This window comes from Artibeus jamaicensis, unplaced genomic scaffold, assembly GCF_021234435.1.
Source record: "Artibeus jamaicensis isolate MK-2021 breed Jamaican fruit bat unplaced genomic scaffold, CSHL_Jam_final scaffold_537, whole genome shotgun sequence".
Classification (NCBI taxonomy): domain Eukaryota; kingdom Metazoa; phylum Chordata; class Mammalia; order Chiroptera; family Phyllostomidae; genus Artibeus; species Artibeus jamaicensis.
In genome coordinates, this window is record NW_026522047.1 from 23,368,688 (window position 1) to 23,386,445 (window position 17,758).

General features: G+C 35.7%; 1 protein-coding gene across 2 annotated transcripts in view; it reads right to left on the minus strand.

Moving 5' to 3' along the window:
• The window catches only part of TLL1 (tolloid like 1), a 158,735-nt gene that overhangs the window by 17,542 nt on the left and 123,435 nt on the right, over positions 1–17,758 (minus strand). For both annotated transcript variants that reach the window (XM_053658722.1, XM_053658721.1), the window contains 4 exons: positions 17,433–17,593; positions 14,509–14,689; positions 4,756–4,881; positions 2,053–2,180 (listed from right to left, as the gene is read on the minus strand). In XM_053658722.1, the coding sequence (XP_053514697.1) occupies positions 2,053–2,180; positions 4,756–4,881; positions 14,509–14,689; positions 17,433–17,593 (596 nt within the window). The remainder of the gene's footprint in view (positions 1–2,052; positions 2,181–4,755; positions 4,882–14,508; positions 14,690–17,432; positions 17,594–17,758) is intronic.

Sequence of the window (17,758 nt, forward strand, 5' to 3'; positions counted from 1 at the left end):
AAACAGGCCTCACCAGATGTCAACGCTGACAGCATCTGACCTTGAACTTCTAGCTTCCAGGAATGTGAGAAAATACATATTTGTTGTTTTTAGACATCTGTCATGGCAGCCTGAGCAAACTCATACACATGAGAACTATAATAACAAGTCAGAGGGAAATGCTAGAGATAGAAAACATTATAAGAAAGATTAAACATGTCTTTAAAAAGCTTATCAGTAGACTCAGGACAGAAGAAACAATCGTGGGACTTGAAGACAGGTTCACAGAAATTGCTGAAAGTTAGGCTCAAAAAAGAATGACAAAAATGAACAGAGCATCCAGGAGTTATAGGATAATATGAAACAACCTAGCGTATGTGTAACTTAAGTCCAAGAATATAAAGAGAGACAATAGTGCAGAAGAAATTTGTGAAAAAAATATTGGTTAAAATATTCAAAAATTCACGACAGACACCACAATACATGTGCAAGAAATTCACAGAATTCTGAGAAGGATAAAATACTATACACACACACATCCCTAGATACATTGAGTTCAAAATGCTGATAAAAAGAAAATGTTGAATGCAGTCATAGAGAAAAGGAATCATTACTTTCATGGAAATAAAACTCAGATTTACAGCAGACTTATTAGAAACAATGCAAGTCAGAAACTAAGGGAGTCAAGGATGTAAAGTGCAGACTGGAAAATAAAATTGTCATCCTAGTATTCTATACCCAATGACAATGTCTTTAGATAGTGATGCTACACAGACATACTCCACATACAAAAAAAAATATATATATATATACACACATGTACAAAATTCTTCAGAGAAGATTTTGATACCAGACAAAATCTGATCTATGCACAGAAAAAAAATCATGTTCCCAACTCCCTCAGTGAACTGCACTGCTGAAAAGAATACCGTTGTCTCAGTCAGGACCTTGGACAGGACTGAAAAGCACTCAAGTTCACACAGGGCTGTCATCTCAGCATCGAGCTCCTTTAAAGAGTGGCTGGAATGAACTGACATCTCTGTTTGGAAAGTCACTTCCTAATAGTTCACAAGTATGATGATGGCGAGGAGTTCCATAATAGGATTATGGATGTGTTGGTGACTGTCTCTAATTTTATCATTATAATAATGCTGCTTAGAAACACAGCCTCCTTATTGGCAAAAAAAAAATCACTAAAGGAAAGGATTCAAACAATTTTAAAATTAACTTTATGGCTGGACTGCTCCAGTAAGCTACCATGGACTGGTAGCCTCGTTCTCAACACAAGTTCTTGTCCGTTACTACAGCGACTGTCAGACTGTCCTGGGAGCCTTGCTGGTTGGCATTCCCTCCTACTTTTGACAACAACATATTGCAGGAAGTTATTAAAATTTCTATATTCCTATGGTTTTATTTTTTAAAAATACTCTTCAAGTATTCTGTAGCCTATAATGAGACTGAATATTACTCCAAGGTGACGAGGACAGAATGCAAAGCTCAAAGAACACACGCCAGAGGACAGACATATTCGTTTTTGAATTTGGAAGAAGTCTAAGGATATCAGTATCCATGTAGAGAGGGTAATTATATTACACAAAAATAGTATTTCACAAACCAGAAAACCAAACTGGCTTTTTAGAAACAATCTACATGCTTTGTATATGAAGACTGTGGAAGTGACACAGCCAGAAGAATTTACTATGGTATGTTTAAATGAATGCATATTTTATTGATGACTTGATGAATTTCTGATGTTTTTTGTTCCTTTATTTATTTTCTCCATTGGGAAACATCATTATAATAGTATATTACCTACTTACTTGCCGTAGCTTTGTTAATGCCTTTTACACATTCAGGTAAGACCCCTGTAAGAGAAGTTCACAGCTATGACTACTATCACCTTGATCTAGGAAATCAGGGATTTGTTTAGTGTTAGTAGGAAAGTGTATGAAAGAAAATCTTTTCCATCTGCCTACTAATTCAATTCAATTCAATTCAATAAACATCCATTTTGCTTCCATGGAAGACATGGATAGTCATCTTAATAAAAAAAAGAATGACCTGCCCACTTACTAATTTGACTCGATGGCCTGGAGTAGCACTGATCTCCCAGGTGCACTCCTTCCTGCTGGGGTACTTGTCTGGCCAGTTGGGACTGGTGATGAAGCCATTCGGACTGTGGATCTTCTGTTCACACTCAGCTGTGCCAATAAAGGTAATATCGATCAGTGCAGGGATCCAGCCCAGGAGTAGACCAACGAGAAAGCAGCCTGTGTACCCACTATCCTACTTGAAGATTTTCTTGAATACTAACTAGTCATTATTCCAGTCTCTGTTATCATGTTCATCTGCTTTGGCATATATGTTGCTGAGCATAATACAGCAATGTTTGTTTTCTTGCTTCCATGAAACTGAGTATTTAAAATGAACTTTAGAAATGCCTAAAAAAAATAAACTATTTAAAATAATGGATCTGTGAGCTCAGACTTTAGCATCACAACATATATTGACAATCAAGTATATCAGCTTTTGGTATGTGCAAAATATTTAATGCAATGTCACAAACAAAATCAATGGATTATGCCATTTCAGTTCATTTTTTTCTATTAACAAAAACACAATCTATAGCTAATTAACATCATCAAGACACTTTATGAATTATGTATCTACATTTCTCTTTAGTTAAAGTATATGCTTGAACACTGAAACTAAAATTTTAGCTGCTAAAATGAATTAACTCTAAGTTCATGAAGTATAATGAAGCAATAGGGGGAAAAATAAGTGAAGAGCTATTAGCCATGGAGATGGCTAAACTAATTTCCAAGAATATGTAATGAGCATGAAATTTCTTTTAGGTTTTTCACAATTAAAATAACTTCATCTTACAGGAGACCATTTGTTAATATTAAACTTCAAAAACACCCTCAGGCTCTGTTCATTTTGTGTAATTTATGATGCAGTACCCTACCCATCCTGATTAAGACTGTGACTTATTTGTTATATGAGGTGTATCCCATTCTGAAATACAACAAATTCTCTGAAAATTTCCAAGGAACCTGTTCAGGGAGCTTCGTTACTGAACGGACAGGTCCCGGTACACTGCAGTGCCCCCGGTGAAGGGGTGAGGCCAGCGTTCATGTGCTGTCACCACAGTCCTCACTGCTAGGCCTTGCCCTTGACTGTGTGCTAGGCCTTGCCTTTGATAGTGCTTGGTGTCTGTAGAGAGCTTTGGGTTTGTGAGGAATACAAAAAGGAGGTGAAATGCAGCTCTTTTCCAACAATATACGGTCATGTAGCAGGAAAATAGCCTTAAAGTCAGGATCCGGTCTTGACAAGGGCTCTCTCAATTCCAGATTCCTGCCTTTGCCACATGAAATGTGTGTCTCCAGGATCTGGCAAAGAGCCTGTGAGACAAAGCCAAGAGTCTCGCTGATGAACCGTGGACAGCGCCCACGCTATGGCAGAGGTAAAAGAAAATGTGACCTCTTCACTGGCAGTAAAAATGAACTTTACCGTAGAAACCAAATATAGTTCTATCCAAAAGGAAGTTTCCTATAAAAATCCTTTCTTGAAATATTCACTGTAATGAACAGAGACTTAGGGTACTTACAGGTACTTGCTGCCTGTAAACCTTGGGCTACATACATGCTTACTGTGCAAAGCTGTCTCTATTGCTCTGAATTACCTTCCATATCTGCAAAATAACTGGGCCTATTCCCCAGCCTGTTGGTTTCATTGAACACTTTACTGAGTTACAAATATCAGAATCCCTATGGATCGGTACTCATATGAAAGTGAAAAGAGTCAAAAAGCCTGCTTGCATATGATTCTGGGCAATGTCAATAGCTCGATGAAAACAGGAAGAAAAAAAATCTTGACCCATTACCGTACTTGAATGAAACACAATGGAACAAGGGCCAATTCAGGATATTATCTGAATGTGCAGACAACAGTTACTATCTAACTGTGGTTCTAGTCAGATGCCTGTCATTCTACGTGTGCTAATGACACGAGTTATAAAATCTGCCATAGTCATTCTTTCAAAATAGCCATACATCGAAGTTAAGTAGGAAATTCAGCGACAGACCCTCAAAGGAAGAAATGAAAACAAAGTAACTATGTCTTGGGTCCATCTAGCTCTTACTGGCCAAGGAGATTAAGATCATTGTTTTTATAAAATCTCAGAATATTGTAAGGCCCAGGGGTCAAAGGCTCTGGGAGGCTAGTGCTGTGCTCCTAGTGCGATTTTCTTTCTTTCTTCTTCTTCTAAAACAAGCCTGAAAACTGTTTCAGTGGCGCAGAATCCACCACTTTCAAATGTCTATTCTTTGCTAGGCACTGGCATTTGACTTTCCTGGCATTTAATGTGGCACCACTCACAAAGCATATACTTGAGATATTTTGGGGAGAGAAACTAGACCAAAAATAAGGTCTTTAGCAGAATTAAAGTTTAAATGTGAAGACTGTTACAAAGGTCTGTTCTTTAAAGACCTGGGGTTACAGTGGGGTTCTTCTGACTGCCAGATGGTATCCTAGCAGTGTCTACGTCTGTTATACAAAGTTATCCTAATGCCACCCTCGTTAGGTAAAACGAGGTTTCCAACAGTGTGCCTTGGATCTTTGAGTACTGCACGTGTGCTCATATTTTTTTTAACATTTAAACACTCAGAAAATGGGATCACCTTATTGATCCCATTAACTCTCCCTGGAAGCAGTGTTTTACCCAAACGGCGTGAACTTCTAGACGCCATCCAGGAGAACACTCGGCTTTCATACCTTCCTTGCAGTCGTGTTTGTTTTCATGCAGCACAAATCCATTACGGCACTGACACACGTAGCTTCCCATTGTGTTGACGCATTCATGTTGACACCCTCCGTTATCCTTGGAGCATTCGTCTTTGTCTGGCAAAAAGACGACCCATAGTTTAGTGAATGGCTTTAGAAACAATGAATATCAAAGGAGAATCATTTAGTTGTGACTAACATTGGCAAAGGGTAAACTAAGCCGCAGCTTTTCCTGTTCCCAACATAAAACAAAAAGACAAAACAATTGATAGGGTTTTTGTTGAGCCCAGCACCTTGTACCATGGATCGAGTTTACAGGACCCGCTGCTCCAGGACGAGAACTTGTAGTACCCCATCTCTGCTGGAGCAGACGTTTGGAGCAGGAGAGAGGAAAAGCACAGATCTTCTTACAGCTAGTCCTAAACATTTACTGCCCATTGTTGAAAATAAATTAAAAATTGCTAGTAGTTTCAATAAAAGCAAGAAATGGCATTAGAGAGAAGCCCTTCAATATGTTAACCATGGTGATTAGACAGAGGAGAAACAAGGCTCCAGGAATTGTGTATAATCACTTAAAAATCAACACAACTAGCAGCTGTTTTTTTAATTAACTTTGCAGTTCAGCAAAGCACTGATGAATCTGGACATTTCATAATATTCTAAGACAGAAAAAGCCATTATTACACTATTGTAAAGAAGAAAGCTAATTTACATATTTTTTAAAACCTACTCCAGCAGCCCAGTTTATTAATAAGTAATTCCCTACAAGGGCTGTTATTGTACTAGAGACAAAGCTTAGAATAGGAAACAGGAGCTTCAAGAAAGAGCTAACAAATTCACAACAGGAGCAACGGCCAAACTAGATGAGCAGGCAATCAATCCAGTGAGAAGCATCAGTCACCATACGATGTCACTCGGCTCTCCTGCAATGGCTGGCTTGTCCATTAAAGTCCAAACTGGCAGACAGCTCATCACACACACATATGATGACATATGACTCAGACTGTCACCACTCCCACAGCAGAAGGAACAGAAGGGACCCATGACAGTCACATCAGACGTGAGGGTGAATTCATAATTTACACTGTCAATGGGTTTTTCCACAGGGAATTTGTGAGCTCATAGTGGTTCACACAGCAAACACCATGTTTGTCTTTTCGACTCAGTATCCACTCTGAGAAGAGGGGTTTAGGAAAGACATTTGTAATTAAAGTATCTGAGAGTAATTTTTAAGGATACATCTACTTTTCCCCTCTGACATAGCACTCACACACCCCTGGGATATATTCATGCATTGAAAGTATCAAAGGATTCCAAATGCATTCAGGCAGTCTCAAAGTTATAAAGAATGTATGAGAATCAATATATCTGTGATTTGTGTATTCTCTACTTATCCTCAACAGTTCCCTTACACTTTTAATACTTACAATGGGGACTAAAAAAACCACAAAAAATGTAGAATACAGAAAGTCATCTAGCATCAAACATCAAATGTATAGAAATTAGGAGTTAATAGAAAATTAGCCCTGTAAAATTAATTTTGGAGAATTTATAATAATTTGAAATCCCTGTTCCTGTATTTTCTTCAACAGTGAAAAGTACAGTTTGAGTTATTAATGATTTAGGCAGAACAGGTAGATGGTAAACCATACTTCCTACCACCATGGTAACAGTTACATACATTTTCTTATTCCAATAGTCAAGCAGTAAGTGGTCTAAATTTATTATTTTAATGCACCTTTTCAGAGGATCTTTATTTAAGATGCTTCATAACACACTAACTCATGAGTGGATATAGAAATATGAGGTCTGCCTGAAGGTATCCAGCCATGTACTATGAAAAAGAGAGACATTTATTGAAGAAGATACAAGAAACAATGTACACAGGACAATAACACCTCAGTCCCCTTCAAAGTAGGCACCTTGGGACCCCACACAGTTCTCCCAATCCCCATCAGCTGCTCTATCATGTTTTCCTGAATCTCATTGATGGTTTGACATCTCTTCCCTTTCAAAGGTGATCTTAGTTTAGGAAAAGCCAGAAGTTGCAGGGCACCCAATCTGGGCAGTAGGGGGGCTGATAAACCTAGGTGACTTGATGATTTACCAAAACTTGCATGAGACTCGATGCGTGAGTGGGCACATTGTCATGATAAAGCTGCCAATCACCATTTTCCCATTGCTGTGGCCTTCTGAATCATCCAAACGGTTTCTGTGGAGGAATGTTCAAGCTTCATGCAAAACTGGATGCAGATTTGTTGCTCTACTCACTCAGTCACTTTGAATACTACAGCCACACAGTACACATGCTCACTCAATGGTATCTACTGCCCCCATAGACTAGTACAGTGAAGTCATCATTGTTCACACATGCACACTCCAGTCCACTCTCCTTGGCTGCCAGGTTACATGGATGTTGTGCAAACCATTCTCCTTATATTAACAAAGGCTGGACTTTTTCTGGACAGACCTGACACTTCATCTTTGTGAAATGGAAAGAGCCAATTAAAAATTTCCTGGTGCCAGAATTTCTTACTCTGAAATAGACACATATTTCCTATGAAAATGTTATATCATGATCACTTGTCATATTTAAAATAAAGCTTACTCTTGTGCGTAAAATAAAGCTGAACTTCAGTTGTACTGTGGGTCAACGAGACTTTTGAGAGCTGGCTGTAAATCTAACAACTATAAGCAAAGCAGTTGCTAAGTGAGAAACCCGATGGCAGCAGGGATGGTCTGAATCCTCCTTTTATCTGGGTCTGTTTGGATCGCCATGCATGAGAGGTACAAAACTGTCAAAATAAACACACAACTAACCATAAGTTACTACCGTTGAGTGTTTAAATCCATAGTCATTTCACAGTGAGAATAATTCTAATACAAAAAATATTTCTAATATCGAAGCTTCATTTTAGTAGAAATCTGAAGTCACTAGGTTATATTTCTAAAGAGAATTTTTTCCTTTAGATTTTATAGAATATAGTCTGAACTGTGGTACTGGTAACTAAAGAGAAATGTTGAAGTAGAACCAATCATATTTGAAAAGTAATTTTTATAGCCAATTATTTTATAACCAACAGAACATTTCTGTTCTGCTAAACAACAGTAATTTTAAAATATTTTTGGAGAAAGAAATAGGAGCAGAAAGAGGAGAAAAAGGATGAAGAAAATATTATCTATATATTATTGTCTAAGGATCTATTTTCTTTCAGTTTCCCAGTTGACTGATGTTTCCTGCTTTTATCCCTACATTTAATGTTGATTAATAAAATTAACATTGCACAAAATAAAGAACATGTGCTAGAATATATGCATGTATTAATCTAAAGTTCAGCTAAAATTCAAAACTGAACTGATCAAAACAGTAACTAAAAGCACCAAAGTCATCCCACCCAGCAAACTAACATATGAAACTGTCTCCATGAGTCAAAAAGTGATGTGAAAAAGGAAATTTCAATAAACACTGGAATTCTTAAACTATCCAGGTGTTTTATATCTTCAGATAAAGAAAGGTATTTAACTTAACATTTTAAGTTGTGTAGGAAGTAATTAATATGCTAATGTTATTCTAAAAAACACTCATTTGAATAGAAGTAATAAATTGTAGAAGTGAATGCAATTCAAGAATATCTATGTTAATGAGAATAGCAACATCATAAAAGACCTCATTCCACAAATATATTCTAGACTTCCTATGTACAAAAGGTCATCACACCAGAGGAAGAAGCTATTAGCAAACACAATTATGTCTTCACTTTTGTCTCCTTTTTTCTCTTACAACACAAATTACAGATATTCTGAACAACGAAAATCCAAAGGAAAGAATACAGAAGGATGCAGAGTTTTACATATGTCTTAGAATGTCCGTGTAATAAACTTAATAACTGAGTATTTTATCAATAATTCATTTGAAATTTTCTAGCATTTTCATACTGTAGGCACAAAATTTTCAAGATAGCTTTTATTAGTGAGAATAACAAATGTTTTGTTGAATAGAAATACATTTATTTTCTAAAGATTGAAATGAGCCTCCTTCATTGGAATGGACATAGCTACTTCCCGCTCCTTGATGTTAGATGAAGGACAGGTCCATTATAAGGGACAAAGGATGTGGCATTTTCCCAGCAGGGGCCGGCAGAGTACCTCTGAGACTACCAGAGGCCATCAGTTTTTGAATAATACATACTGGACGGAATGGAAGTGACAACCTGTATCAGGTTCTTGCAAGAGTCTAAAATAAAAATTCTCCCTTTGCAGAAAGCTTACTTGTCTGTAGGAAAAGAAGGGGCCATTCACCAGGAAAGAAACACATATGAGCAGATATACTCCCAAAAATGTGCAAACATAAAACATACAGACCATGCATACCGTGCACATGCACACACACTCCCATGCATGCACACACCCACACACACAGTGTACACAGGTTTCAGCACAAAATTACTGAATAAATAATCACCTTTAATAAAGCACCCATAAACTCTGACCTACAACACAGACAACTTACTGTTTCTAAATCAAGCAAATATTTGAATGTCATTAATAATGAAAACTTGGAGCATGATTCAAAATCACAGGGAAGTTCTAATTGTGTTTCCCCTTGAAATGAATCACACCGATATTTAAAGTTTTGTTACAATAAAACCAGGTTGAACATCTTCCAAAATACCTATGAACATGCCATGACAGAAACAGTGTATGGGAGGAACAAAGTAAAGAAAGAACTCCATATGATAAAAGGTGAATAAGGAAGCTGGGAGTTAGGAAATCTGGGTTTTATTCCATTTCTTCCAAGAAGCAAGTCACTAGGTTCATCAGTAATACATCACATTCCCATTAAAGTTACCCATGAGAAAGACTGCTTTTAAATGAGCTTTATTCTTCATATTCTGCATTCTCACCATCGCAGAAGTCATGATTGAATCTTTGTACTAATACCGGCTTGCTCAAGAAGGTACAATGTCTATGCTGAGCTCTCATTGCCAGAAGTCACTTGTTACATTGTTCCCAAATAATGAATGCTACAATTAAAAATTTAAAAACATGCATAAAATCCTACTAACAGTCACTTTAAGCTTAACCAATATAAAGAAAAATAACTTTGTTCTTAGTTACAACTTATAACTGAAAAACAACATTGCTTAACCACTTAAAATACGTAAACTATATGGCATATAACAGTGCATATTTGTGTACTAAGCTCAAATACAACATCATATAAAATTAATTTGGTTTTACTATCATATAAAATAAGTACATTGCTCATCTAGGAAAAAACCTCCCTCATTCAAGAAAATAATATCATGTATTCTTACTCTATAAAACACCTGCCACTATATCCTAAATTAGATAAAAATTGGACACATAATTCTATACCATGTCCAAATGAGCTTACTTCAATAGTTCTAATATACTTATTTACTTCATTATATTGCCTTTTAAATGTAGCCTACAACTAGTACAGTATGTTACACTTTGATCTTATAGAAGAGTTCATAGACTTTCTGTCATGTGCTACCATAAATTCCATAATTTTCAGGCTATAGAATTTTTCATGATTAATTTAAGATATTATATGAGAATTCGTATGTGATGATTTATTATTTTTATGAACATGGAAGTGACAGAAAATCAATATTAATCATTCTTCTAAGATAATGGGGGAGAGAAGAAGGGTGAAGTCGAGGAACCTGTGCACAGGACCCACGGACAAGGAAAACAGGGAGGATTGAATGTGAGAGGCGGGTGGGCCGAGAGGGGAGAGAGACGGGGGAAAATGCAGACAACTGTAATTGAACAATACAAAATTTAAAAATAAAAAAAGACCTTAGAGTCATTCTTCTAGTTCCATTTCTTAGATCTCTTAAGGGCTTAAGTTTAAAGGCCATGTGAAAAAATAACTAAAATCTCTATATGATTATAAACATTTTCATTGTATACTGTACACTAAGACCTAAATATATTTCATATTTCCTTGATGAATCAGTTGGCAGAAAAAAAGCTAGAATTTACTTCTAAAATAGCTTTCCTCTCCAAACAATATGGAATCACCTGATGTCAAATATTGTTCTTTTATTGAATTCTTTGATAACTGCTCTTAGAAAAAGAGTGTGAAAAATAGCTGAACATGTTATATTACTCATTAGCTTTTCATAAACACATAATCACTTCTGAAATTTTTAGAATGGCAGCTATAAACAGAACCATTTAAGACTAAAGCCTTTATAAAATATCTCCTGATTAACAGATATGATTAAGTAACATTTATTCAATTGTACATAATAAGATAATAATACAAATCAACTATAAAATTTAAAATTATAAAATTTAACTCAATTAAAAACACATATTAACTTGTTACTAGTTCTTAACTAATTAATAAATTAAAATTTTCTTAACTTTTAAAAATGTAATCTTTAAAGTATTTTTTGCCATTACCATTTAGTCCCCTCACACCCCATCCCGCCAGTAATCACCACCCTGTCGTCCCCGTCCATCTGTCCCTCCACTCCCCCACCACTAGCTGTCATCCGCTCTCCATCTATGAGTCTGTCCCTATTTTCCTCGTTAGTTCAGTTTGTTCATTAGATTCCACATATGAGCGAAATCATATGGTATTTGTCTTTCTCTGTCTGGCTTATTTCACTTAGCATAATGTTAATTTTCAAGGATCAAAATGTATTACGTAATGTTTGCAAGTCTAGAAATATTTGGGGTAACAGATAGGTAGAAGTATGGTACGTGCTTTTCTCCTAGAGTTATTTTTATATTTAAATCAGATGGAAACTGAGAGAAATTTAGAGAAGAACTATAAGGCACCAACCCTCTGCCTTAACACAGATATTGTTGATACTTTTGTGGAGCAGCTTGCAGGTCCACTCCCACCTACATGATTCGCTGTCTGCATAGTACAGTTTTCTACCTAGATTTCCATTAACATTTTATCATAGATAACTATTTACATGGTGGAATCATTAAATTGTCATTAAATCATTAAATCGACACATGGCTATATATCAGCGTACTTAAAGCATTATTAGAACTCAGACCATGTTTTCGATGTGAGTAGCACCTATCTATTTAAACAGATGATCTTTTGCAAATTATGGTTTTGTGAGATGACCATAATTAGAACAGTAGGTAACAGAAGTCCTTATTGGTTGCCACGTCTTGATTGTACCACGCTACATCTTTATTACAAACATAAAGTTTTTATCTTTCTTTTTCCTGAGCAAACGTATCCTCCAGAGACTTAAATGAGAAAGAGATCAAATTACTCATCCAGAGCCACTGTATTTTAAACTGTATTTCACCACTGTATTTCGTCAAGAGGTGAAAAGTATAGCTGCTGTTTTTCAGATAACAAGTATGTTCAGAGTAAATGTAACTAATGCCATTCACAAAGGGCATGATCAGCTCCCAGAGTTAAGCCAAACCAACACAAACAGGCATTTAAATGCTTGGTGACATGAAGCAGTTTACTTAACTCCTCAGCTGCTTCATCAGCCAAATGAATGTAAGGATGAGTATGTTACAGCCTTATTGTGACTATTAAAGAGATAATGTGTGTCTGCATAGCAAGTTCTCCAACTGGCAGCTACTGGAAGGTTTGGGGTTTAATTTCACTTTGAACTTCACTGTGCAGCACACTTAACTACCTACATACATATCATCAAAAAACTTAGGCTAGATGCTATCAAAGATAATGAAGTATTGTCTCCCAGTCGATTTATAATTTTTAAATACAGCACTGGTAAACACTAAAAACAGAGACAATTTTCTAGAATGATCTGCATCAGTAAACATACTTTACAGCAAATTAACTATTACGAGCTTTAGCACAGCCAAGCTACTGAGATAATTTTACAATTACACAGCTACACAGAGACAGGAATAGACTACGTCCTGTCAAGTGTGCAGAACAGCATCTCCTGCATGTGCCTTCGTAACTATGCCATTAGAATTCAAGTACCACGCCTTACATTTCAATAGCATTGTTCTGAAGATGCAAACAGATATCTGTCTTTATGATTGGGAAAGTTCTGCCTGACCAAAAATACCAGAGACTGAATTTTAAATATTCTGGTAACTTTAAGTTTAATCAATACTTTGTCCCTGATATACCTAGCATGTAACTTTTTAACAAGTATTATTAAATAAAATGTATACCTAACTTAAAGTGACAAGGATCCTGAATATTATTTTATTTTATTTTTTAAAAGATTTTATTTATTTATCTTTAGAGGGGAAGGGATGGAGAGTGGGAGAGAAACATCAATGTGTGGTTGCCTCTCGTGCATCCCCTCCTGGGAACTGGCCTGCAACCCAGGCATGTGCCCTGACTGGGAATCGAACCGCGATCATGTGGTTCGCAGGCCTGCACTCAATCCACTGAGCTACACCAGCCAGGGTGGATCCTGAATATTATTAATATTATGATAAAATGTATTTACTTTACAATTTCAATTTTTAAAGTAAATATTCAGGTGGCTCCAAGATAAGAAGCCTTATGTCTAATGGTTGGAAATCTAAAAGTAGTAGCATACATAATATTTTTAAAATAGTGAAGACTAAGGAAGTCTTACTTTCATTGAAATAGAATATTAAAAGTCTACTTTGGATAACATAAATCTTAGATGAATGCCTGAGAAGAATTTTTACAAGGCAATGAAATCTGGAGAGAGGAAGGGAATGAGAACAAGGGAGCTGAGATCCACTGTATTTTGAACATACTTTTCTGTGTGACTTGGACCTCAATGGAGCTCGTGAATCATTAACTTCAATTACACTGAAAACCCCAAACAAACCCTGGCTGTTGTAAATCTCATTAATTTTAAACACATGGGACTGAAATAAATGGACTTTGAATTAACTCAATCCAAATTACCCAATATTAAACCATAATTGGAATTCAGTTACTTTAAATTGCGTGCCAGTCTGAAAGGCAGAATAGATTGCTATGCTAAGGTTTATTACAATTGTATCTATTTTTAACATTTCACAATAATATTTTATAAGGTCTGAAATTAGGAAAATAAAGGAATATTACTAGCATTTCTATATATTTTCTTAAAACTGGGGGGCTTTCATCAAATTTCAACTTTTTAAGAGAGAGAAATTTTACTGTGAATTCATTAATATAAACATTAAATTTCAAACACAAAATGTAAAAATGCCAAAATGCTAAATATATCTGCTAATAACACCGTTTTGGGTAAAATGGTAATTTCCATAGTTTTAGCTCTCTCTATAATCACTTCTATGGTGAAGAGGCAAAGTGTGATTTTAATATCAGCTAAACAGAATAAACATATACTAATAAGAGAAATATGTCACTAAATAGTAAGAATCAAAAGTGGGACCACATATTCTGAAAACAAAAATAATTTTTTTAAAAATCTGCTAGCTATTGGAAGTTTGATATCATTACCCCATCCACTTGTAAGGAGTAAAGTCACTATATGAGAATATTATTATAATAGTTTGTTACTTTACTAGCCTTTATAATACTTGATTAGTTTATATATGATTTAAGTGCTTGACGGCTACATTTCAACAGGGCCCCTATTGTAAGTAACATTCTATTTTAAGTAAATTGTTCAACCTCGGCTAAATGTTCATGCATTCTGTGTACCTCCAAGTCACATTTATAGAAAACTATGAAGAACAGATAACATATGATTTAAGCCAATCCACCTCGAAAATTTGTAATATACACAGGCAGCTTGAGAATACTGATACCTGAGAAAAAATGTGCCTTGAAGCCCTTTTTGGATACAGTGTTGTCAGACTTGAACTCGATCCTCATGTTGTTGAACTGGGACGTGATCACCTCGGGCACTTCGGCACCACAAAACCTGCCGTGCAACTTCGACTCCGAAGAGAGGCCGCTCCAAATCTCCACGTAATCGTATTTGCAAACCTAGGGGAAAATGCCTATTGTAGTCACCAGATTTGAAGGTATTAGAGAACTGACGTTTATTTTCTAAATTTTACTTTTCAAATACAGGTGACATTCAGTATTATTTTATATTAGTTTCAGGTGTGCAGAATGGTAATTAGACAATCATACAGTTTACAAAGAGATCCCCCCTGCCATTTACACTACCCACTGGGCACCATACATAGTTATTAGAGAATTCTTGACTATATTCCCTAGGCTATGTTTTATATCCCCATCAAACTGGACTTAACAGGTGAAGAAAAAATCAAGAAAAGAGTCCAAATATGAGACAGAAAGCCTTGAAAAACAGATTTAAAGAATTCTCTGAATATCTCCTTCTAAGAGATTTATATACAAATGTGTGCTTGTTAATATATATTTATAGCATGCATCTCTTTTTAAATGTTTAATTTTCTCTAGAAACTGAAAGAACTTGTCATGTACTATCTTCTTTCAAACTAACAACAATTACATTGAATTTGGTACATTTAGTCCATGAAACAACCACTAGCAATAGAAATGATCCTTTCTATTGTAAATATATTGTAAATATATTTTATATAACTTGCCCCAAATTACACATATCAGAGGTGACATCATGGTGATGTGGAGTTTGGCTTCGTCCAGAGCTGCCTCCCAGAAACTTTATTCAAATCAAAACAGCACCCTTAGGAACTTTCAAAGTGAGACAGATACTAGGTATGTAATAAAGAGGATCCCTTGCCTTTCAAACTTACAAATAAACCAGTATTTCTTAATTTCTTTGAGTTCCTAGGTACTGTGAAGTTACTCTGTGGCACTGCTACAGCATTGAGAAAAAATTCTAAACAGTGGAATGGGGGCAGAAACTTATAGTAAAATGAAATCAAATTTATATGCAATACACAAACACTGCCAAAATGGAAGAAGCTACATGAGTGCCAGGTATCCTTCAGCAATTTTATGGGCACTACTAACAGATGTTTCCATATGAGAATTTTAAAGTTGTGACAGGGCACATCCTAAAGAACACATCTTGTGTGGATGACCTTATTACATAAATGAGAAATTAGCAGATTTAACAATGCAAATGATGAACCCTGGGGCATGATCTGTACTTTGCAATATGTCAACTCAAATTACTACTTCGTGTGATATTCATTAGGCGATGAATTAGCAAAATGCTGCTAGGAAAAATGAAATAAGCTTTCTGTCTACTTTGTTGCAGCTGCAACTTTGTTTAGAGCAGGGTTCTGACATAGGAGAATGTCACCAAGGACAAAGTTGTTTGACAGTGACTTTGCTTTTGGATATCAATTTGATGAACACAATAACTAAGTTTTAATTTAACTCACTATTCTATAGGTCAAGTGTTTGTTCATGTCTTCATTTTAAATAGTTAAGATGTCAAACTATGAAAATGCACAGAATTGTGTAACAGCCTTCCACACAAGGAACATCATTGTAAGTTGAAGAATTATGGGACATATTACAGTTTGTAAAGGGTCCCCCATGCATAAAGACCACTGCCATGAGAAGAATGCTTTTGGAACACAATTCTCCATTAATTTAAAGCCCTCTGCCCCTTTTCCTCCTGAATATAAACTTCTAGCCTTCTTAGGAACATCAACCAATTCATGAATCAAAATGTCATACCTGGCACCACTAACGGCTTTAGGGAAAACCTAGAGAACAGAAGCCATTCAACGCAGAGCTCATATCCAACCACAGAACTGGTAGGGAGATTCCCATTTTCAAAAGAGTGTTACTCACATGAAAGCTTTTCCAAAAAATACTATAAAAATTACTTTCTCCATTTCAAAGTATCTCCAAATTCGAGATAACACTAAAGAAAAATGATGTCCCGTGTGTATGAAGTATGTTATAAATATAAATTGTGGTCTTTCTCATCATGAAACTTAGACATGATGTAAAGAAGATATCAAATGTCCATGGAGCCCTACAGTTCTACAATTCTCTGAAATACACAAGTTCATCACATTTCAGACTTTAATTTCCTCTAAGGAAACACAAAAGTCAACAACTTTGTTTTACCTCAAAGCCATTAGTAACCAATTTAAAAACACAAAGGACTGCCTTTCAAATAAATTATTTCACTTGTTTAAATGTGGTCACCTAACACAAAACTATACCTTTACTACAGAAAACTTTTGTAAAAGAAAGACAGTATCAAGTAAATGCATATGTTATTGAGGTTAAAAATATCAATTTTGTAAATCAAATGTAGTATCAACTAAAAGCATTTTTATTGGGGATAAAGTATTAATCTGTCCTTAGTTGTGAACCATGAGCACATCAATAATAACACATTACTTATGTAATAAAAATGTAACCATTTCCACAAGTCAAATATACCAGGTTCTCCCAGAAGAATATTTTTGTTATGACTCAACCAGTGGATTTTTTTCAAGAAAAACCTATGTGACATAAAGCTGACCCTAATTTTTTTAGTTCCTTTATAAATCAAAAAATGCTGTCTATTAATACACTAAATAAAAACTCCCTCAGAGTAATTTTTGGTTTAAGAAACAGTCTAAAATATTATCCAATGCCAACAGGAATTGTAAACAGTTGCAGAAATGAGCAATAGACCGTAAACGACTACAACACCTATACTACTGTGTCTGAAACACAGTCTTTCTTTACATTTTTAGTTCACCAGTTTGCCTTCAGGAATTCCAAAAACGTGACAGAAAAATAATCATATTTATTGTTCACTTACCTCATTGCCCTCCAATTCAAAGAACTCAAACTTCACAGAAATTCTGTACTGGGTCGGTGCAATCACTTGCCACATGCAATTTTTGTTGGGAGGGTACTCCTTGGGCCAGCCTGGAGTGGTTATGGTGCCATTAAGTTTGGTGAGAAGTCCGCCACAAGCCGCTAGAGGGGAAGAAAAAGAAAAAGTCTTCCCTTAACAAAGCTACCCAATCTTTGTGCCTTCCTACAATAACTGAACATCTGAACATTAAATTTCAACTGCCTTCCAGATTTTTCAAAATCTAGACAGCTGCAGCCTCTGTCCCTTAACACTTCAGTAAAACTTTC